The sequence below is a fragment of the Erpetoichthys calabaricus genome, chromosome 14 (genome assembly GCF_900747795.2).
Source record: "Erpetoichthys calabaricus chromosome 14, fErpCal1.3, whole genome shotgun sequence".
Taxonomy (NCBI): Eukaryota; Metazoa; Chordata; class Cladistia; order Polypteriformes; family Polypteridae; genus Erpetoichthys; species Erpetoichthys calabaricus.
In genome coordinates this window covers 76,550,281-76,575,679 of record NC_041407.2, presented here as the reverse complement: position 1 = coordinate 76,575,679, position 25,399 = coordinate 76,550,281, and the positions used below count along the sequence as shown (strand labels likewise).

At 34.3% G+C, this 25,399-nt stretch overlaps 1 protein-coding gene and 1 long non-coding RNA gene across 2 annotated transcripts; both read right to left on the bottom strand.

Moving 5' to 3' along the window:
* Nucleotides 1-904: 904 nt before the first annotated feature.
* Nucleotides 905-7,245, bottom strand: LOC114664788 (uncharacterized). Its single transcript, XR_003718302.2, has 3 exons — nt 7,102-7,245; nt 5,521-5,665; nt 905-2,693 (listed from the first exon to the last, which is right to left on the bottom strand). It is a non-coding gene; the product is annotated as an uncharacterized LOC114664788 (long non-coding RNA).
* Nucleotides 7,246-18,734: 11,489 nt separating this feature from the next.
* Nucleotides 18,735-24,207, bottom strand: hmgn2 (high mobility group nucleosomal binding domain 2). Its single transcript, XM_028819059.2, has 6 exons — nt 24,021-24,207; nt 21,457-21,495; nt 21,032-21,061; nt 20,804-20,851; nt 20,151-20,228; nt 18,735-19,613 (listed from the first exon to the last, which is right to left on the bottom strand). The coding sequence occupies exons 1-6, from the start codon at nt 24,033-24,035 to the stop codon at nt 19,578-19,580; spliced, it is 246 nt and encodes an 81-aa protein (XP_028674892.1). The 5' UTR covers nt 24,036-24,207; the 3' UTR covers nt 18,735-19,577.
* Nucleotides 24,208-25,399: the final 1,192 nt, after the last annotated feature.

The window sequence follows — 25,399 nt, the reverse complement described above, 5'->3', positions numbered from 1 at the left end:
GCACTTTGCAGCACCATCTTAGCCTAATGATATCGAATGCAAGAAAACACGCTTTTCATGTCTGTATGTTACTTAAGATAATGTGATGCAGGTTTATGCAGCATGTCTTCTACGCTGTCAATTTCAGGGCACGCTCACACAATACGGGTTATTTGCAGTTAGCAACTATGGCTCAAATAAAGTCTCATAGTGGTTGATTCACTACAAGTCACAAATTCAATGGGGGTCATACAATGTATGAAACCCTAATTTATAATTTACTGTATATAATAAACAGTAAATACAAAAGGCATGGCTATTGTTAATGTGTACAAATTTTACTTTTTTTATTTAAAGTGATTTATTCATACCTTGTGTTGGATTGGTGATCCACCTAAGGTTGATTTCAACCTTGTGCAAATGCCGCCTTCTGTCTATGTTGCATGAAGAAGTGCACAGGCCAGTGTAGACCTTAACATTTGTCATTTACCATCCTATTGGCTGAGACAGTCTTACTAAACCATTGTTCTTTGAATGTCAGAAACATGCAGATCAATTGTGGCCCTTTTGTGTTTCTTTTCAGTCTTTTTTTATCCTTCATATAGTGTTATATAACTTGGATCCTACAAAGTTCAGGCTTTTGGCTTTGATGAAAATTTCCATGTCACACTTGTGCCTGAAAGGGTTTTAAAGTCAATCCCATCCCCCCTCCACCACCGATCAGCAGAATGGACTGTCTCAAAGCACAGACAGTATGACGGTGGCTGCATGTGCCGAAAAACGTGGATTCAGCCTGTCACAGCATATCACATCTGCTACAAAGGCATGTGCTCCCTGAGATGGAAAAACAAGATTCAAATCTCAGACAGAGCTTCCTGACAGTCATAGAAAAGCACAGACAACAAAAATCAGCACAGTCACCATGTTCTGCTTTTCCAACTCCTTTGTTTAGATAGACTTTTATTATTGCACCCTTTCTTTTTGTTAACAGAAGTCATCCCCAACTTATAAATAACATTTTGCCAAAAATAAAAACCATGTTACATATCAGACAAGGAAATGAACATTAAGAATGATGGTTACAAATGAAGCAACCTCTGATTCAGACCTTTAAAATATTTTTTTATTCTACTGCAATGTAGCTCTTTTTTATATTATTCCTTTCATTTGTTTAAATTTCTCATATATTCAGCTAAACTCTTAACTTGGTCATCTGCTCATTCCTTACCAAAGCTTAAAACAAAACATATTTTACCTGCAAGGACATATACCCTAAGCATAAAATTAAATAAATGTTTAAATTACATTAAGTTGTAGGATTATATATATTAAAATATCTAAATAAATCCATCTCATTAGAAAAATACAACACTTACGACTGCTATTCAAAAGGAATTACTTTGTATTTTACTAATGTATTAGAGAATCCCAAATGTTGTGAGATCCAGTGTTTCAGAAACCACCTGGGTTTGAAGCCTAGCTTCAATAAATGCATGCAGTTTGTCAAAATGAATTTCTTAAACTTAACAATGAGTTGCTCCCAGTAAAATATATGGAATACATAAGCACTGATGTGAGACTTACAGGTTCTAGACGTAAAACATAATTCATATGGTTGCAGGTTTTTAAAGCCACTGCTGGTGTATTGTGTGAATCTACGCATGTCAGTTAAGCTGCCAATGTTTCAAATGTAACAATGTTCATCATGATATATTGTACAGATGCCCTGCAATGTGGATTTTCATGAAAAGTTCTGTATAAATGCATGACAAAGGAAGTACGAAATATTAAAAAAACTTCCTTTACTTGAGAAGGGCGATCTTTTGAAAGGGCTGTGGGAGAGACAAATGAGAATACAACATTGTCTGCTAAAACATGATAAAATATGAATTAAGAAACATACATCTCTAACCACTTACGTAATTTTATATTGGTATTTTGTAAGAATTCTTAACTATAGTAACAATTAAGTAATCAATAGAAAAAAAATCCAAAACATATCTACTATATGTTCATGTGTATTTTAATTTAAATGCCCACCTATGTGCAATGTGTTTCATTTCGAAATTGTTAACAAACATTTTCCAGGATCAAGGACACATAGCCTGAGGATAGCATGGTAGGAAAATAGTTATTGTTGCTGCTGCCCTGCTGGGTTCATGTCCTGGTGTGGTCATAGGCATGACAGGCCATTATCTCTTTTAGTTAATGAGTAGCTACAAATAAGACTCCATCTCTAAGAATAGTTTCATTATCAGATTTTGTGAAAATTTGGCACCTCTTCCCACCATATTTCATTACTTCATGTTTCACTGACAGAATTGCCACTTTATGTACTCTTGTTTAGTAAATGAAGTTTACAATGAAGTTTTTTTGGCTACACATGGTAAAAGTAGAGATCAAAAGTTATTATAATTGGTCCTTGCTCATTCTTGAATCTTCTTGCTTTCAGTGATCAGCCTTACCTATTATGGTGTTTGCAAGAATCTGACTAGTTACTGTTTCCTATTTTTACAGTCTTCCAACACTTCTGTACCATTCTCCCTTCAGTATTCAACTTAGGCGATTTAAGGAATTTGGTTTCCATTAGCTTGTCTGGCCATTCTTCGGGAACTGTAGTATGACAGACCAAGTCCAACAATTGCTAACAACATAGCAATGTGGTTAACCATTCTGTCTTTTTGCTGTGTTTCAACCTCTCCTGCAATTTGTCTCTGAAAATAAGCAAATAGGAATGTGAATGTGATTTCTTTCTGCATTTCTTTCTTCTTTTCTACATTTACTGAATGTCAGGTTAAACAAAATCACATTATCCAAAATGAACAAAACAGAAAAAAACAGTAATTATTTCATGAATGTAAAATAGTAAAATTATAATTAATCATCATTATTTCATTGGCTGTTGCATAATGAACTTTGTTGAAAATCTAATGCAAAAATAACACTTAATTTCTATATAAATGTAGCACATATTTGTAGGACTTTAATATTTTATAAATTTGTAAAATGAAATGCAGATTACAAGACTAGTTCACGTTATAATAGAAAAGTCTGTTTGTAGTATTAACAGTTGAATGTTTTATAATACAGTACTGTATATAAAAATTCAGATATAGTACAGTTGTTTTTTTTTTTTTGCCAGGCCAAACTAGAGCTGCAAATAAACCTAACATGCACATTTTTGAGATGTAGGAAGAAGACAGGGTAGCTGGGGAAAAAAAACCAAAACAAAACAAAAAAACGGCAGGAATAGAATCTGCCAAGTCCATGCAGACAATGACCAGGTGGTGTCAATACTGGAACCCTTACAAAGGCACATTTAGGCTTGCACCCAGTACCATTCACAACCATCTTAATTATCATATAATACCAAAAGTATCAAATTATACATTGTTATTTACTAGATGATTAAAATAGAATTTCATTTTAATATAAAGCATAAAACATCCAGCAAATCTTATAATCTATGCACTTATTCATTTTCAGTCATTTGGATCTCTAAAAGTCATTTTCTTACATCTTTCCTACTTCTCCTTACTTAGATATTTGTGCACTTAAATAATGCCCCAAAAAACTGGCTATAGAACTATAAATAATAAAAAAAAACACTTTAAATAAACATTTCAAAGATTGCTTCTGAGGTGCTATAACAACAGCAGGAACTATTCAGGAAACTTCATAAAGTCTTATTTACTCAGGCACCCTGATTCCCCCTCTTCAAAGCATATGTACCACAAAAAAAAATTACAAAAACATTAAAAGGTTTTTGGCTTTTACTCTTCTGATTCAGTGATTTCCTGTCATTTATAATTATTCTCAGATGGTGAGCAGGTTCACAACAGAATTAAATATTAATAATGAAATTTAAAATAAAGAAAGATACAAAAACTAATATATGGTTTTCAGAATGAGAGATATTTCCTGTGAATAATTCATGTTTTCTTTCTTGACAAACTGGTGTAAATTATTAGAACTAACTACAGTACTAAGTGTTAAATATTACATTTAATAATTGAAAAATTAGTAAAATATATACCTAAATCTCCCAAGAAATATATATATTCTTTATTTTCCATTAGGTTTTAACAACCAACAGATTGTTTATCTCCTGTCTCTAAAAAGGCAATGCTAGTGCAACAAACAATTTCACAAGCTACAAGGTCAAACTGTTTGGTTAAAGCAATTTTATAAAGAGGCTCACTGATGAAAACATTACAATAACAAGAAGTGTATTATTTATTCCTTGTTAACAAAATTACCTTATTATATTATTCACAATTTTTTTTTTAAATTAAACCCTACTTCAACATAAAGGCACTGTTTGGAAGTTAAATGTGTTTCAGGGAACACTTACACCAGGACAATTTTGAGTCAACTATTAACACACATATCTTTCAGATATGGGAGGAAGTTGGACTGCCTAGGGAAAGAAAACAATAAACAAAAAAACAAATCACACACATACACACAAAGTCCACACTAATAATGAATAGACTTGGATTCAAATAGAATTTCAATAGCTGGACAGTATACTAAAATGTTTATATTTACAAACATCGGAGTATATTTATAATTGATTTTTATTAATGAAAGGACTATCCATTTTGGCCTTCCAGTTTCCTTTCTTTATTTTTGGTTGACCGCCATAACAACCTCTAGGCTCTAGAGTGTGTTGAATGAGTGCTCTAATTCACAGTGAGGTTCTTACATAAGCCGCTTCACCATGGTTCATCTGTAATTAAATGATACATATGCATTTCCCTGTGGCTTTGTGAATCAAGAGGGTAAATCCATTAAGAAGACATGTTGCATGAAATGTATAATTCTATTTTAATGCATTTGAAACAGAAAATTAGAATAAACAAAATACAGTAGATATAAAAAAATTAAAAAACACTTTCTACTCTTTAAGAGAAAGCCCCGTTGAAAAAGCAAGTGAGCTGCACATTTTAACATTAAAAGGCAGCCAAACTCAAAATGGCCTCACAGACATTACTAACAATGAGTAGTAAGTAATTGAAATTATTCAATCATCATAATAATTTTATCCTTATTAGCATGTATTCACAACTACATATTGCAAAAAATAAATATGTATATAGTAAGTAGGTAGCTGCAATTCAGCATTCCCCATTTATAGTTTTTATTTTTTTATCTGTATCAGTTCATGCTTGTTTGTGAAATAATTGTTTGTTTCTACATGGTATAATCAAAATACAGAAAGCCATTACCAATCTAATAATGTGCTTAGATGACATTTAGACATTGGCATAAATATAAAATATTTATTAAAAAAAAACAATAATTTAAATGAGGAACATGCATATATTATTAATCTTTAGTTTTGTTATTGTATACCATTATCCTTGCTGTTAGCCCTAAAATGCATTACACTTCACAAAATAAGATGTCAGAAGTATAGTAATACATTTTAAAATCAAAAAACTTTACCAAACATAATAAATTGTTAACCTAAATAATTCTATAAAAATGAATTCAAATTTCAAATCTTTTGGTAAAAAGTGGAAAATTAAAGCCAACCTGCAGAAGCCGAAAGTATCCAGGAGTCAGTCTACCCAATCGAATGATCATGTCTGTTCAGTCTGGTTTTTCTAGCAGTTACAGAACATCACTCAGAGTTACCATCAGTTGTGATCACCAGCTTGTCACTTTTAACTTCATCAACCTAGTAACAATTTCCACCAAAGAAAGAGTCTGTTAGACATTAAACATTAAAATTGGACCTGGGACTTCCAGTCTGCTTTATCCGTTAAGCCATTTGGATGCATATGCTACATACTGCTGATTTGTACAACTCTGTTCAAGTGATTTATTTAGTACAGCATTAATCTCACAGTTTAGATTCCAAATAACTATATTAAAGGGGTCTTCTATTTTGAGATATGTTCCCAACACAGTAAATAAATGCTGCTTTGCATGCTCTATCTATTGCAAACCCTGCCTGATACACAAGTTAAGCTTACTATGGAAATTATGAAATGTACTATTTTTTTGTTGAAAAGTCTAAAATTTTCATTGCAAAGTTCATGCAATTTTGAAAAATGAGAAAAATGTGCATACTCATTGTGAATTAGTAAGTATATTTTTATTAAACCTTTTTACATATTGAGGTTTCTATATATAATGAACATGTCTGATTTAAGAAAATATCCATTTCATTACTGAGCAGATTTTCATGAATACCTATATTACAAATTCCTCCAATACCAAATTATATATATTAAATTCATCTTATAAAGTTTATAACAATTAGCACATTCTCTAATTGCTAAAATATACATATTATATAAATACACAAATATACTTATTTCTTGTGATGTAGGAATCTAAAAAAGCACCTTATAAAAATGTTTTTTATACCTTTTATAGCAATATAATATGAACATGGATCAAAATTGTCTACGTTTATATATAAAAAACAAATTAATATGTCACTGGTAGATGCATTTGATGTACTACTTGCATTTTTTGTTTTTTAAGCTACATGTTTACATATAAATATATTTTGATATACATATCAACCACATAGAATTTCAAATGATATTAGTGTACTGCTACTAACTGAAATACATGCAGTGTTTCTGCACTCCATATAAATATATTCTATTGTGTATTTTATATGTACTGGTTACCTTTCCTTATTTACTTATACACATTTCCTATATGTACTGTACCATACTATGAAATTAGAAAACTATCTTGGTCTGATTTGGAATCTGACAAAATGCTTATATAAAGAATTATGGAATAAAACTGACATCACTCTTACAGAGTATAAGCAAATGTAGTTATTTTCATAACTACTATGAATTTTCATCCAGAATATGTGATGATGAATCAGTGTAATACTGCCTTAAAAGTGAAGTTATGTAAGACAATTGCTTATTTTTTTAAAAGAAAAACGTTTATGAAAGAATATGTTGCTAGGACTGCTTAATCCTCTGCATTTTACGCAGTTAAGCACATAATATATTTCCATTTCTGAAATGTCCCAATAAATATCATGAATATCTGTGAGGTCAGCATCTGTCTGGTAGAATAACACTTAAAACCAGCTTGCAAAAAATCAAAAATATGTAAGAAAAACAAATAAAACCTCACCTTTCCTTTTCCCAACTCTGCTGATACTATTTTGTTTAACTGACGAGCTCTTGGTGAGTGCAGAGTCACTCCTGGCTGAGGAGACCAATGACTGAGAGAATCTCATTCGCAAGGCAGCCTTTTATACCACACAGGCTAACCCAACCAGAATGATGGGATTGTATCACTGTATTGCAAAGCAGCTGTCGACACACATCATCTTCTGTGTCCAACTTCCATGGCCACAAGACGCTTTAACAACTTGTCACAAACAATTTATGGTACAACATACACTAAGTGCACAGGAAGAAAAAAAAAATAAGTTCTGCTCCAAATATCTTCGGGATTCTTTGAATCAGCTGACACTTATGTAATAGAGTAAAATAATTAAAAACATGACCTATTTGCAATATTCATAGCGGAAATACACGTAGCCAAAAATTTTTAATCAACCTTAATTGGACTGGTAATTTTGTCTACTTTCATTATTGTTTAGCTTATATAACAATTTCTGTTTTGCACTCTCCATTCAGCAGAAAATAATAATAATAATAATCATCATCTAGGTCTCTACTGCTTATTTCACATAGTACTGTAGTTTATTCCTCCGAGTCTGCTGACATACGATTACATATCACTATTGCATATTACTTTTTTGTTTCTCTTGATTTGCATTATCTAATGCATTTTTTTTTTGTTTTTTAGATAACTGTCACATCAGAGATTTCTAATATCTGATTCTTCTTAGAGAAATTAACTTTCCCACTATTATAATAAAAAGGTTTAACATTATCTCAGCTTTACAACAACTGACCCTGTAACACTTACTAAAAAATTTTCCACTTGTTATCTTTAGGTGTATACCTTACTCAAATGGTAATTGCAGGCATGTGACCCAAAATACAGTTAAGTGAGTTTGATAATGGATGGACAGTCCCTACTGTATAGTCTAATGTTTTCTACCACATTGCTTACTGTAGTTATGTTCATTTAATAAGGAATTAGCTAAGCAAACTCATACTTCAAGGCATTAAATATGTCAGGATTTATTATATGTAGCACCTTTGACATTTTGTACCATCACATGACACTTAAGCAAAAATACAATGTGCTGAGACAATGTGCCTGCTGTCACCTTCAGAATAGAATTAAATAAATAAATAAAATATATAGTGCACAAGTTCTTACTGCCATAAACACTGCTGTTTTGCATGCTTCTATTTCTAATTCCTGAGACATCATTTAAATGTTTCCAGCAGGAGTAAATGTAAGATTTACCTAAAACCACAAGAAATAAAATCTGGATAAAATAATTAAAAATAATAAATATCACCACAAATAAGAGGATTTCTGCAATATCCATTCATCCATATTTTGAAACAGTTTTATTCAATACATTGTCACAAAGACCGGGAGAATTACCTAGCATTAGGCACAGGATAGTAACCAATAATAAAGAGGTGCCAGTCCAAATAGGGCACAGTAACTCGTAACAATCCAATGTCGAGATTTCAATTAACCTAAAACACGCACACATCTTTGAAAACACAGAGACAGCATGCAGACTCCACAGAGTCAGTGACTGAGCCAAGAGAAAAACGTGGGCACCAAAACACTTTTTTTTCCTCCACTTTCAAAACCTACTTGTCCTTAGCACAGTCTTTGGAAATTGGTACTTGTTCTGACAGCAATATTCATACAGCCAGGACATAAACATTTAATCAGTTTCTGCCTTTATTTAATAAGGCAGTTTATTCCTTTTCAGACTTCTTCAGTTTCCAAAATACACTCAACAAGCATCATTTATATTTTACTAAATTCAAGTTGATTCTCATTCTACAGAAATGTTATCCTTGATCAGTTTTCTTATTAACAGTTGTCTTAAGTTTGTATTTGTAAGTCAACAGTTTAACAAGAAATACACAAACAATAAATGCAAATGTGTAACATATTCAAGGGGCTCAAACAGTGTAACTGCATGCTATACAATTTAATAATTTGAAATGGATTTATTTTTAAAGATTAAAAATAAGAAATTTATAACAATTAACATGAGTGTTATAAAAACAAATCCAATAAAACAAACATTTTCTCATTTTTTTTCTTCATTTTTGTAAAATTAAATTTTAATTTAAAACAATTTTTCTGGAGATTTTTATATGATAGGTTAGAAAAACAAACATATTAAACACAGAAAGAAAATTTAAACCAAATTTAAATAAATATCTTAATATTTGATAGCCACTTCAGTCATGGTCCTGAAGGTAAACAGTGGCAGCAGTTTTTCACTGCAACAAACTTGCTAATCAGTTTCTGTGCATGCACACCAACTTGTGCTTCTTGTATCACTAGCATGTGTTGAACCAAATTAGTAGCATGATCTACAAATTTAGGTAGTTGTTTTCACACTAGTCGGAATTATAACCAAGGCTGAGAAACAGTGTTTCACCACCACATCTGTAGTTTTAATATAAAAGCTACTTTGGTTCATAAAATTTGAACGTTCACTCCGCAGCAATGCACATTTTACAGGAACTCATCCTGTATGGCATGCAATTCTCAAAACACACACCATTAGTAACAACAGTTGAACATGCATTTTTATAAACTGTTTTTAAAAACTCAGAAAGTTGTGATAACTGTAAAATGTCCGTTGCTGCAGAATTAAGCAATGTCTCTATCAGACATCATTACATAAAATTACACTTTAAAATTAAATTCAACTTATTAAAACCAGAAAGTTAAAAATACAATGCTTCAGCTGTTAAGCCCAACCAAGGCTCAGTAGATTTGAGAAAAGCTCAGCAGCCAAAAACATCCAGTTTATTTTTCAGTGTGGAATTAAGCTTGACCTTTTTTCCCATATGCATGCTGACCTCACCTTCTTGTTTATAATGAGAGAGTTATCAAAATGTACTGCATCTTCAAGACTGATCCTACTATTTATCGTGCTGGGCCCTTGCTTAGGTCAACTAATGGAAACCAAGCATGGTAGATCTAATTTCATCCCTTCCAGAGAGATTTTAAGGTATTCCCATATCAGCCATGAAATGCATTCACTGATCACAACAGACTGTACCTAATTAAACAAGAATAGATGTAATCTAACAAGCATTTCAAAGAAATCATATACAGCTGCGTGTTAAAATTACTGTGCACAATTTGGACTCACTAAATGTTGATAAACTATACAATGCAAGGTGATTACTTTTAAAAATTTACCGTTTACCCAATATTATTTAAATAGTACCATATGATGGTGTACTTTGTGAAAAGCACTATATACTATAGTGAAGACTGATTTATTTCCATTGCAAAGGCCCAAATGAACTATAAAATGTAAATTATTTTTTTCAGTCGTGCATACACTATTATTTTATGCACTCAAAAGTAAATTTATCATCTGACATTTACATTAGTGCTGATGACAAAACTAAATCACAAAAAATGTCAGTGGGTAAACTACATTCAATCATCATGTTTGTTTTTTCCCTAATTGGAATATAGGAAAATTCAGTTTTAAATGAAGATGAAACTATGTTAGAATAGACTTTACACATGATGTTCATCCATCCTTACACACACTCCTCTTACAGTTTTATTAGAGTCTCCAATAATCTAATTCTATTTAAGCATTTCAGAGAATACATGACAATACTCAGACACAAGTCACTTGCTTTCACATGGACTAGGTCCTCTGGGCACTGAAACACTACATCAACATTCTGACTGATGTACGCTTAATTAATAATGATTAACCGGCTAAAACATGCTCAAAATCTGAAACAGGATTAAGTGGGTTAAAACAATGGAGGTTATATCGGCAATTTAGCAATAGGAGTCCGTAATCCAACTTCTAAGGTAATTGTTTTTAGCACGGGGCAGGTGACCATGAAGATAACAAGAAGGCTGAACTAGAGACAACGTTCCAATCGGATAAAAATCCTTTTATCATTTTCTTGAAGTTTCGCATGAACCTTACCAACCAATATAGTCGAGGTTATTTTCACTCATTCTAAAAGGTTAAACTTTTGAGCATCATTATGCACAAGTGCACTTCGACCCTTGTAAAAGTCACAGAAAAAATAGACTTCACACCCAAGGGAGCATTTACCTTCACCCATTTCCTAAGACACATTTTTCCCAGGGCATTTTACGCAACACGCTTGGCTCCTTCAAAATTGTGGCAAAGGGCACTATAAGAAGGGCGGTCGTTTAGGAGTCGCGTCATTGGCTGGCTCCCCAGTGGTAGACACGAGATTGGTAACGGTGTCAGCTACGTAAAGAGTTTTCAGAAGCGACGGACGTGATTGGCCAAGCGGGGAACGAGCGGACACGCACACGTGAAGTGACACGCAGCACTCTAAACTCCGATGCAAAAAGCAAACTAAAAAAAAAATCTAAATTGTAAAGCTTACTGTTTTTCATATATAAGGCAAACAAAAACAGAGAACATTGCTATATTTTGCCATGAATACTAAGGATAACTTTAAATTGCTACTTAAATATGTTAAAGTTGTATATCCAAGGTAATTAATTTAAATACACTTATTATTAACACTCCGGTACGCTCAATTCATTGTTATTAAAAAAAGAATAACAACAGTGGTGGCCGTTGGTACAAAAAGTGTAAAAGCCGTAAACATACACTTCTACTCTACTAATATTGGTATTTGTACATCTTAAAGAAAGAAAATAGAACGTATTGCACTGTTTTTTCAAATATAAAGTCGCGGTGACTTGAAGAGAAACACTAATTGAGTGAACTTTCAAATAACTGTATACACACACATTAGTTTACGATCTTTATAATACACTTGCATAATTCCCAGACTAGTAAGGAATTAAGTTTTTTAAAAAAAGTTCGATACTGAGCAAAATGTATAATACAGCTGACATTACATTAAATCTCGTAACTTTGGGTCAATTAGTCACACTTACCCCAGCTACTCTTAAACCGCCTTTTGCTTTGGTGTTACAGTTACGATAGATTAAAAAAAAAAAAAAAAACTTCTTGATGAAATGTCACGTAAACAATGGAAAAGAATGTAAGCCTGCAAAACGAAGGCACTCAACAGGCGTAACTTTTTTCAAAGGAGGGTCCCGACTAAGCTGTTCAATATTTAACGTGCAGAGCCTGTCCAGTCCCTTTTTCCCCTTACCTTGTAACACATAAATCCAACTTGTCACTTTTTTGTGATTTTGTGTCTAATATAAAGACAGATTTTCATTTTACGCAAATTATCTTGGCATACTGTGTCCATTAAAACACAGTGATTTATTAGTTCGAGTGTGTTTGGAAAAATGTGTAAAACATTTTTTTTAATGATTACAGCCTTAAAAGGTCTTACCTCGATGTAAAAATTCGCTTAAAATGTTAAAGATTACTGTTTTAATGTGAAAGCATATTCATGCCACACGTATACTGGAAAATCAAAGTGCAGATTCACTAATAGGCATATTTTCATTGTTTTATTAGGTTGTGGGTTCGATATGCCGCTGTTGACACTGTGTGGCCATGAGCGTTAGCCAAATAATAAGGTAATAATAATAATAGTTACAGCGATCTTGAGGCGACTTGAACACTTCTGCAAGGTAAGCAAATAATTTATACTGTACATCATAATACTCGACATTTTTTATATCTAGGGATAAATGTGATAGTCAGTTATATAAAATATTATTATAGTTAAATCTTTTTCATAGGTGTGTGAATATTGCAAACAGACAGACACGTAATTCATCAATGTCCTCAGTCTGTTTTAAATGTTATCAAATCTACATCTTTTCCCCTGTATGTATCCATCCATCCATTTTCCAACCCGCTGAATCCAAACACAGGGTCACGGGGGTCTGCTGGAGCCAATCCCAGCCAACACAGGGCACAAGGCAGGAACCAATCCCGGGCAGGGTGCCAACCCACTGCAGGACACACACAAACACACCCACACACACCAAGCACACACTAGGGCCAATTTAGAATTACCAATCCACCTAACCTGCATGTCTTTGGACTATGGGAGGAAACCGGAGCGCCCGGAGGAAACCCACGCAGACACGGGGAGAACATGCAAACTCCACGCAGGGAGGACCCGGGAAGCGAACCCAGGTCCTCAGGTCTCCCAACTGCGAGGCAGCAGCGCTACCCACTGCGCCACCGTGCCGCCCCCCTGTATGTATTTCCTTGAATTTCACTATTCACTTTAGTGTACATGCAAGGTATCAAAGATAAAAGTAAGGCCCTACCAGAGCAGAAATCTGCAAACTTGACACACAGCCGCATCATAGCATACTTTGTTTCAAAAGGATTTTTTTACCCAGTCTCAATAGTCCCACTTTTTATAGTGCATTTAATGTTACATTTACTTATTTGGCTGACGCCTTTACCCAAGGCGACTTACAAAATTTATTATACAATTTTGACCGTTAATCATTTTATCCTTGCCTTGTATGCAACACATGCATTATGGTATCTGCTGTTAAGTACTGGGGGCAGTTATTTTATTAAATGCGGCAAGAGGAACATGTAGGTTTTGCTGAAACAATTTTCTATTTGATTAAAATAGTGCTATCATATGGACTTAAACGAACAAACTGTTTTAAATTGTTAAATTCCTGACTGTATTTTTGGAACAATACATAAGGTTATGCAGTATGTAACTGATTACTAGTCATAAAGTGGAAATGTGGAAAAGAAAAAAAAATCAAATTATATAATACCAACCAAATTACCCTTAAATATACTGACATAATGTTGTTAAAGAAAATGTTAGATGTAACAGGTGGAAAATTAACTGAGACTTCTTGGTTGGACAGCACGTATGCTAATCATTCCACCACCATCACAACCTGTTTAGCATTGTTACTATATTGATAGATCACATTACAGTGTTCACAGCACGGTGGTGGTGCAGTGGTAATGCTGCTGCCTTGCAGTAAGGAGACCAGAGTTTGGGTCCCATGGAGTTTGCATGTTCTCCCCGTGTTTGTTTGGATTTCCTCCCACGGTCCAAAGACATGCAGGTTATGTGAATTGGTGATACTAAATTGGCCCTCTGGTGTGGTTGGGGATGAGTGTGTGTATGTGTACGTGTGTTTGTCCTGAAAAGGACTGCCTCTCTATCCAGAGTCTGTTCCTGCTTTGCACCGTATGTTAGTTGGGATAGTCTCCCAGACCCATAACTGTTCAGTAAATAAGTGGGTTAGAAAATTACATTATAGTGTTTCTTAGGATCTGCCTACCCTACCACACCCAGGGTGAGCAAGGATAAAAGTTATATGCCAAAATCTGATTTTTGGTAAAAAGTAGTTGTGTGCCAGATTTCAAGACTGTGCTTGAAAAAAAAAAAACTGCATAAAGAACAAACAAAACGAGACTGTCCTTTGTAGATACAGGCTTGCAATTAAATTTGCATTCACAACAGTTACAACTGAAATGACTGGTGGATACTACACCACAACAGTTGGAAAACTATTGTAATAATTACAACCTCATTATAAATTTCTTCAGTTAAATTGAATTGGACAAAACTTGAAGTTCTATCGTGATATTTGTTAGGGTGAGCAATAAGAGTGCCTATTTCACCACAGACAAATGTCAGGCCCCTTGTAGGGTTCAGCATGATTCTTACCAATCAAACAGCCAATTTTCCTCTTAAACAAATTTAAAGCAATTTAGAAGTTTAACAATCAGTGTCTGAAATAATATATTATAGTTCAAGAGTAATTCTCAGTTTGTTCTGAAGTACCAGCTATGGTTGCAGGGTTTTGCTCCAATAGATTTAAATCAAATTCCTGTTTTTGACACTTTTTTTTTAAATTAAATGTATTGTTTTGACTTCCCGCTTGTACAGTGAGAAGTAGGCCTAGTTGGACAAGAAATTAATAAGGCAAGTTATTGTTCTACTGCTAGGATTAACGGATATACAAAATTAATCATATAGTGTGTTGTTGTAATAGCTTATTAAGTATACATGACTCATTTTCTTTTTTTTTATTAAGAACTAGGAAACATTCAAACATCCAGTCTTCAAAGGAAGGTGGTTCATTTGCTTCTTACAAAATACAGTACCCTGGGTCACTGTGCCAGGGATGCCACCATTTTCATGCCCTAACACTGTATATGACTATGCTTGATTGTATTATTTGCGTCTGTCATGAAAACAATCAGTAGACCTATGTAACGTTCTTTATTGTCAGCAGATGTCACTGCAGTTGTTTTTCTGTTATTTTCCGGTCAGCCACAGGTGAAACTGACTCAATGCCCAATTTCATGGCCAAGATAGCCCACACCTTTAGTACTTGGGTTGGTGTTGCACATTTTATTGCAGAAGCTCTCAATTAAGATCAAGATCAAAGTTCAAGGCCCAGTGGTTTGTGAGTTTTTGCGTGACAGACAGACAACCCTTATGTTTAGAAACTTTATTTTGCTATCCCACTTGTTTTTATCAGTGATAAAATGCAACTGGTACCAGCATAAATGACAGTGATTTCTAAAATGTTGCTAAATAAACTGCCTGTCGTTTTAATACGTGACGCTTCTATGATGAGTATTATCTCATTACACTTCACAAACAAATGTAGTCATAATTTATTTTTTTCTACAACTGAAGTAAAGTCAGGTTTAAGTGACACTGCAGCTAGAATCCAGTGACTTAAAAGTCACCAGACATTCCCACTTATCTCAGTGCTTATCAAATGGTGCTTTTAATATTAAACAAGTTTAAAAGAAAACCATCTATTTTTGGAGTCTGGCCTTTTTAAAGTCTACTTTTCTCTTGTTAAAACACATGCATACCTAACAAAGTTCAGTAGCCAGTCCAATGCAGTCACACAATTGTGTATATACCTCATTGATATTGACCATGTAGGGAATCAAATCCCTGCCCCTAGAGCTATGAAGTAGCTGCACTAGCCAATGTACCACAATGCTACCCTTTCCAAATTAAATAAAAGAGCAGTCTTATTGCACTTCAGGGAATTAAGTTAATTGTTATGAATATAATCAAAGCTATTTTCCCTAAATCCTTGAAAAGGAAAGTTAATTTATACTTGTAGTTCTGCATTGATGCAACAGCTTTAGAAGCAAAACAATGTATTCTGTCAAGTTCAGTGGTTTTCACATTCAGTCCTGAGGTACCACTGTTGCTACAGGTTTTTATTCTGTTTCACAAATCAATGAGCCACTCTTATGTCTAACAAATTGCGTTAAGTATTTAGCCCTTTTTTCCTTCTTATTTTGCAAACAGAAAAGAGCTCTAGTATAATTACCTTCAGAAGAAAATTTCACTTTTATTATAGCTTTAAATAATCAGACAGTGCTCCCTTAAATACATTTATATGCTGACAGTTAGTGATAAGCAGTGTAGACAGAGGTGCAAATGACATTTAATGCTAAAGGGGAGCAACTACTTCAGGTTCACATTCATTTATGTGCTAATTAGTACACTTTTTACACTTGTATTTTATCACCAATTGTCAGTACAGTATTTGGATACAATTAAAAGGAGCAAACTCCACAGATAAAATATCAATTAAGAAGAATAGAGTCCATTTTGTTTCAACAGTGCAGCACAGTGACAAAATGGATAGTACTACTGTATCAAAGATGAAATTTCCCAAGTTTGAATTTTATACCAGGTCTCTCTGCATAGGGTACTCCATTATTTCTTCCACAGGTCAGGTTAACTTGTGACTTTAAATTGCTCCTAATGTGAGTGTAAGTGCTCTCTGGTGTACTGTCACTTTGTGCAGGCTTGTTTCCAAACATGTACCCTGTGCTGCCAAGATGGGTTCTGACACCCCTGAATTTGATTAAACAGGCGTGGGAATGTATTTTTTTCCGTATAACAAATGCTTAGTCAAAAGAATACAGTAACAAACTAGAAAATTAAGCCTCTAATTCAATATTAATGCTATTGACAAAAAAAAGCTATTCTTTACATTTTGGAAATAAGCATAAGAAGAAACAATGTGCATAGCATTTTCATTAAACTTGGCTGTCCTGATCCTGATTCTTATGCAGCTAGCAAAGAGAATAGCATCAAAGTTGCACCTTTACTATGCCGTTATAGTACCCTCTAGTGAGAAAATTGTTAATTACAGGACCTAAAACAGAATATGTTGATGCAATACTGAGTTTTTTAAAAAGCTGTTAAATTTATATTGCAACTTTGAACTTTCAAAACGGCATTCTCAAACCCGCTTAACTCAATTTATTGTTGTGGGGGTTTGCAGCCTTATTCTAGCAACACAGGGCCCAAGGTAGAAGCAGCCCTATACAAAATTCTAGTCCATAAGATGCGTAACTCATACACACATGCAACCTTACAGTCAATTCAGAATTAATGAACTTGACCTACACACCTTTTTGGGATATGGAGTAAATACCTACCCACACACTGGTAGAACACATAAAATCCTAAAATAAGATTAAGGTACTGGTATCAAACAGGATAGTGGATCTGAGACAGTAAAACTAATCTCTGTGCAGACCTACTGACCAACAATTGTTGCTTTCATTTACTTTTATACTTTGATGCAGAATCTGACAGTTTTCATTTCTGGAGGCCTGGTTGGAGACTTAACAAATATCCATTCACCCATCCATTTAGTACTTCTTTATTATGCAAGGATTGCACATTAGTAGTTTTTGCTTCTCCTGATTGCTCCAGTTAACAACCATAAATAACATGCATTGTAATATATTATATATACACATTTATAATTTTCCCATAGACACTGTGATGCACTGAAATGTGTTTTGGGCCCTTGCATGGGGTGGGTGGGTTGGAAACAGTTAGCATTTGTAAACAGCTGTTTTTGGCAGTTAAAAAGAAGCACTTCTTTAAGGTACAGTAAGAGGTACTGAGTTCAGGCATTCAGCATATAACTTGCAAAGTAAATAATCATTATCTTCTTAACAGTAGTGTGCTTTACTTCTAAGACAATGAAGATACCTCTTTAAGGTTAATGAAAGCATGCACTTAACTGTAGTAGCAGTAAGTATATCTTAATCTATTATAGTACTAAAAACTGGAAAAAATTATTTTGCTTCACTTTCCGTAGTATTAGTCAACTCAAATACTTAGCAAACGGGTTGTGTAGTCTTGGTACATATGCAGCAAAAATACCAGGCACCATATTTGCTGGTTACTCTCATTTCACTACTGCTCCTCAAAAATATTATCCTTTGAATATCCTACTCTTTTAAGAAACTCAGAATTCTGTCTGGAAGCCAAAATTATAAGCAATATGTAAGATAATTATTATTACACTGCATATTTTCTATTTGGGAGTATACTTGTACATTTTCCAGTATTAGGTTGTAATAGGAAAATGCACACACGTCATTTTAAGACAGAAAAAGTGCATAATGTAAGAAACAGACAATTATTTTGCTGATATTCATAAAATGGATTATTTCTTTTAAAAATCTCTTGATATGTCAATTTAAAATATTAAAAAAGCATAACTGAAAAGTAAATTGTTTCCCATATAAAATAGACTCCCGTAGCAAAGTGATTACATGCAGGTTAATAAATGTATACATTTTAAATGTATTTTTAGCAAAACTTGCCATACAGTAAAGCTTGCTGCCTAACTTTAAAATCAACTAGGACCAAAGCAGAGATCCAGAAAAGCAAAATATAAGCTTGTTGTACTATGAAAACATATAGTTTATTTGAAAACTTGTGATAACACAAGTCCATAAATGCTAAAAGCACCATCTCATACCACACTTCCGGACTTTAATTGTAGCCCAGAATTTTGTGACCCCTACATTAGTTTAGCCCATAAGGAAATAAGGTCCTTCATATACAGTACAGGTTTGGAGAAAACTCCAGATAATTAAGTCAAACATTACTTTTTTTTTTTATTAATGCAAGCCTTTAAGATTGATTTTTAATATATAAAGACAACCACCACTTGAGTTTCAACCAAAATAAAATTATAAGCAATACAGAAGCAATCAGAGTATTACATATTCATTTAAAACGGGGAGAGAAAATTCACACTTTAAACTCATGTTCTATTCAAATACTAGCACAGCTTTAAATCATTATGTACTAGAATTACACAAAAAGGGGAGGATTTGGCGTTACCCTAAAAGAATAACCCAAAGAATACCACATTAGCTGCCTTACAATTAGATTAAGGAGTTAAAAAAAAAACAAAAGAAAAAAAAACACTACTGAACTTCTAAAGATTAATGTTTAATAAAAAAAAAGGGGGAGACCTAATGTAGCATGTCATGGACGGAGTTTACAGAATGTCCAAAATAAACAAAACAAAACCCAAAAACAACACAATGGCATTGAAAAATGAAATAAAAAAGAAAACCCTTATGCAACACAATGGTTCAGTACAACAAAATGTAGGAAACTAACAATGGAAATCTAACAACCTTTTTTTTATATAAAACTGGATAAAAAATAGTTATTTCAAACTGTACAGTCACCAAGAGTACACAGAATTATCAAAAGATCACACGCAGTTTACTTGGCATCTCCAGTGCTTTCAGTCTTCTGTGCCTGAAAAAGAAGCCATCAAAATGTTAATGGAATTTTCTTACATGATATGATGTATTAAAGAAGGACTGGGACCAATTCTCACTCTAGCTTGTCTATTTATAATAACATACTTTGCTTTTCCAGTTTAAAACCTATTTCAGTAGTCCAGCAAGACTTACAATAATTCAGCAAGCAAAACTTAAAATTTTATATCTTAGTTTCAAAAGACAATATACTCTCAGTAGGTAATATCTGTCTGTTGCTAAGTGTAGTACCCTTACATTTAGGTTAATAGTGTCATTGCATTTAGACTATTCAGTTAACATGCATTTCTGAAAATCTTACAAGTGTGGCAACTTACAAATCACTGTATACAAAAACATAGTCTCTATTAGACCCTCCAAATAAAGTCTCCTTTCTAATTTTTCACCATCCTTGCTATACTTTAAAAAACAGGAATTTGACATTGTTTCTTCCCCCAATTCTCATGTTCACTGCACTGTATTTACAGTTTGCTAAACAAAGACACTTGTTACATGTAAATACATAATTATTCACCTGGTCTGACTTGGCATCTCCATTTTCAGCAGGATTGTTTCCAGCATCAGCCTTGCCCTTCTTTCCTTTAACAGCCTTCTGTTAAGTGTACAGAAAATTTTAACAAATAGCAAACTCAGATTACCTAAAAGCACACTGTACTCCATAGATTTGCAACTCCAACCACAGAACCACACTGTATGAATCATGGAATAGTCACTAGGTGATGTTTGCATATTCTTATGTCTGAATGGAGCCTTCCAATTTCCTCTAGTTTTCCATTGACATCTCAAAGCACATACAGATTGAGTGTCTGTTTTTTTCACTGCATTATTATCATTCTTTAATTTAATATCATTTATTGTATCAGTATGCTGCTGCTGAAGAATGTGAATTTCACATTGGGATTAATAAAGTATCTATCTATCTAGTGTCATGGTGAATTTAAAACTTGTCAGTGAGTGTATCCAGTAATTGCCTGTCATGGCAAAAAAGCAAACCATTATTATATAAATAATATTAATGGCAATTGTGGTTAAATCAACTACAATATCATACAAGAAACAGGTGTGTTAAATATTTACTTTGTGTAGGAAATAACTTAATTATACTAAACATTAAACACTAAATATAAGATCACAGCCTGTCAAGTTCTTAGAAATAGATAGTCTTACCTTAGGTGCTGCCTTCTTTTTTGGCTCTGGTTTGGGAGGAGGTGGTTTCTGCAACAAGAAATGTATCAATATTATTTACTTTGCAAAAAACAAAACAAGGCATAGCACAGACCTGCAAAAAAAAAGCCAATACTATATATATAACTCAAATAAACATGAGAAAAGGAAGAAGCAAAAACAAAACATTAAATAAATTTTAAGGATAATTTAAACTTCAATTATACTCACAGCTGACAACCTTACGGACCGCCTTGCAGGCTGAAGAAGAAAAATAAAATAAAATTACTTTTGTACAAAAAAACATGAGATTACTTTGCAGAATTGCATAATATAAATATGGCATTCCTGAAAGAATTTTGTAGAATACTGAATACTTCAGTAAGGATCTAAATTTCCCTTTACAATTAATAAAGTTAATCTAATCTAATCAGTGGTAGGTAAATTGAGGACTATAAAACATCATCTTTGCAGATGTACATGCTTATTAACTGTTGCATACTAATTAACAAGAACAATATGTTTTTAACTGATAAAAAACAGAAGTCATATAACAGTTGTAATTAGCTGGTTCAACAAAATGCTGTGGACTAATACTTTCATTTACAGTAGACAATTTATTCTTTTTTTTTTTTTAATAAATCAGTAATACATACCTCCTGCTTAGCCTTGGAAACTTTGGCATCACCTTCAGCCTAAAATCGAGAATACAGCTGATTTTAATACAAACTCCTCAAAAAGACAAAAAACATTTCACTTGCATGCAAAACGTAATGCTTGCTTCGTTTCTGAAATAAATGTCAGGTACACAAGTGCTTCAGTGACATCTACAGAGTAAAAGAACAAACATCTAAGGACAGAATACATTTGATCTAAAAAATCAATTCTCAGTGATTTAGTGTAAACTTATTCCCACTAACTATCCCATTTATTTCAGGGTAGCTATATATTTCACACATACCCAATTGCATAACAGTGAACACTTAAAAAAACGACTTGCACTTAATGTTTAAAATGTGTGTCAAACTAGATTACTTTCAAAACTAATTCAGTTAACATTTGTCAGTTCTGCATGTAATAGTGTTCTTACGTCTTTGCACGGTTTAAAATGGTATAAAGGAAAAAATTGTTATTGACCGTATAGTAATTGGGCTTTGTCAGTTTTATTCATTTGCTCAATTATAAGCCAAACGTGCCATTTAACGTATCAGTGTAACAGTTCTGAAATAAAGGAAAAATACTTTGCAGGCAATTATTGAGTGCTATGTATGTAAACCATAAGAACAGGTAGCAAATAGCTATTTCATATTGCGGTTTATTTGCCTTATTTAGATGGAGCAACTCCGGAGTTACACCCACTTGCGTCACTTCCGGAATACGTTGGCGGCGAATTTCTTGGCGGTCAAATTTCTCCCGCCTATATTTGAATTCAAATTTTTGCGCCCATGCGCACAACGCGCCACACGCCCCCTCAAGCCCGATGCTTCTGTAAACCGAATGTTGGCAAAATCAAGTAAATATGTGCTTCGATATTACATACTTAATTTAAATATGGCGCATGCTTATACTCTGAAACACAATAGCGGCGGATTTTTGACGGTTACAATTTTCCCGCCTGTATTTAAATTTAAACGTGCCAAGGCGCAATGAAGTACCACCCCCATTGACCAGCGCACGCGCTTCACAGCAGAAGAGGAGGAAAGGGGAGGGGGCAGGGCACATAGAAGACAGAAGCATGGTCAAAGCAGAACATGGGGCACTAAAAACATACGTTTTCATGAGAAAAATATTGTCGATGCGTTTAACATTAACTAAACTGTAAAAATTGTAAAAAATAACTATTTCACGGAATCACTGACATTAAAGGAAATGTCACCGAAGACGCCCACGGTTTCTTAAACGGTTATGTCAAATTTACAATTTATTTCAATACGGACATTGTTGGCATATTACAATTTAATTATTTAACCGTTAAGTTAGATGTAATAATCTGGCAATGCAATATCCACTGTTGCTATAAAATGACACCGATCCACTTCGCTAGTCTAAAGACTAGACAACAATAACAAAGATGGCAGCTGGAAATGAGACTGTTTGGAAAAGCCAGGGAGGCGTGGAAGGGATGTTAAGAGACTCCGGTTCGAGCTATAATTCTCAGTTTCGGGTACGAACGAACGAACTCTGGGCCTTTGATACAACACATAATTAGCACAGAATTATCCCAAACAGAGTAGACAATGTATAGCGGTCAAAGTCAGACGTGTTAATGGTCACTTGTGAATGGAGTCCCACCCCTTCGATTGGTCGGCCTATGGTCCGAGGTGTTACCCGGTCATTTACGTTTATGTGGATGGTGGAGAGCGTCGCAGAAGTCGCTGCGACTGCCTTTTAAACTATCCTCGGCTTCTCTCGTTTTGTTCCTCCGGGCCTCCCAGATCCTTCTCGGCGAACGTGAAAGCTTCCCCACAGCCGTCACCGTCCCAGTGTCACATCTGTATAACCAACACAAGACGCGATGTGTGGTGGACTGATTAACCGGTATCTAATAAATCAACAATATGGCCCTTTCAAGCTCGCTTATTTGTTTAACCGTTTAATAAATGCACCGACGAGGCGTTTTGACTTTATTTGGCGACAGTACAAGCGCCCCGTCCCAAAGTCACCGTGCTCTAAGCCTGTCCCGTTGTTCGCCTGATTTGTGGGAAAACCAGTGCGCAACTGTGCAGTCACAGTCGGGAGCTTAACGGACCTGCAAACCTGATCATTTGCACACTTGACTATATCGACCTCTCGTGCTAGTTTTAGTTCAAAATACCCTACTCTTTCTGTATGCAACTATTTTTCGTCAAGCGACAAGTGCCCTTGGCAGCATTTTTCACTTAAATAATGATAAATACATAACGGAACAAACCTTAACATTTACACACAATTAGCACATGCACCGGACACGCGTACAGTGTCTGGTAACGTTAATAGTAATTTAAAACACGAAAGCATTGTTTACAAATTCCAACTTAAGCACACAAATATGCGCACTGAAGTTTAGTTTTGAATAAGCGATGGGCTAAAGGTGCATGCATTTTTATGCAAAGCGAATTTGACAAAGACTTGCAAACACAGAAAATCGAGAATTTGCTCATACTGATAATTCATATTTTTTGCGCGATACGACTAAATGCATTTTATAGTTTTACGAACCCACCTTAGGGTCTATACTCACCTTTCTTTTAGGCATTGTGCGCGGCTTCTACAGGAGACGCGAAATAATCGGAAGGACAGAACAAGCCGATATAGACGATGGTTTCTCTTAAATGTAAAATAATGGCCGTATCTTTTTTTATAAAGTTTTTATATAGAAATATAAGATGGAAAAACCGGTTCCAACCAGATTTTTACATCCCGCAAACAGACATTGGATACAAATCACATCACATGCTAGTGGGTGTAGCAGTTTTCTTAAAGAGACAGGAGCCTCGTTTAAGGCAGCGCTTGCGGATGTATGTATAGTGGGGTTTTAGAAATGGGGAAACTGATGTCCGGCTCGTCGGTGCTTGATACGTACAAAGAAAAGCTATCAGGTCATGCACCGTCTGTCTCCTTCCTTTGAGATAATTCATGTATTCTCAGAGCAAGACAATACAAAAACGGGCCTCAAGTTCATACAGTTTAGAGATAATAGCATCAGTTTACCATCCCGCCGAGTAAGATTGGCAAAGAAGGCGGAAGCCGAAACGTTATGTCGGCAACAAATGGTGAAAGATTCAACCTGCTAACTGCATTTCCTTTACAGTTCCTACTTTTATAGAATAAAATGCATACACAATAAATTCTGCGTGAATGTAATGGTGATGTAAGGCGCCATATGCCTTAAACAGAGAACCAAAAATTAAAGGTACCTATGACAGTTGTATCAGTAGTGCAGGATACTTTACAATGAGACAAACTATGCAAACAAAAACCCCACCCGTGAGCCATAAGAACAGAAGGAATGAAGTACTGTTAAACTGCAGTGGTTTTAAGTTTTTTTTTGATCGTTCAACTGTTTAATGCCAATTTTTGCCAGCCCCCATTTAACCTTTTGATTTAATACGACCATTGTGCCGCAGTACTCGTTTACGATTGTATCCTCGCCTTCGTATGTTAAGATGTGCATCACCCGTTTATGTGCGATGAGGTTTACTGTTTTCAAGCTTGTTCATACGTCATTGTACTCAATAGAAATAGTATGGAAGTTTAACATTTTCTCTCAGTAGCAACATGCTTAAAATCGGTATCCCAAAATAAAGGTTCTTTTGCTTTGTAATCTCCCACTCAATTTGTTATTTGATATTTTTGTGTCCTTTACTGCTGGTATAGCCTCGGACCCCCTGTGCACTTGCTTTAGAATAATCGAGTTCAAAAAAGGGCATGATTATACACAACGTTTTACCTTCCATTATGGATGTAAAAGGTACTAAACATAAGCTTTGGAAATTCTCTGAAATGCATCAAAAAGAGATTGGTAGGCTTTTTGCGTTAAAATTTACAATATTATCAAAATGATGATAAAGACGAAATATTTAACTTGGATACCCGCGAGTACGAAACGTATTTTTTACA

Excerpts from the sequence above, each read along its gene's own strand:
- hmgn2 (XM_028819059.2), bottom strand. Across the intron at positions 20,852-21,031 it reads GGTCCGTAAGGTTGTCAGCT|AAACCACCTCCTCCCAAACC; the intron begins GTGAGTATAATT and ends TTCTTGTTGCAG. Across the intron at positions 20,229-20,803 it reads AAAAGAAGGCAGCACCTAAG|AAGGCTGTTAAAGGAAAGAA; the intron begins GTAAGACTATCT and ends TACACTTAACAG.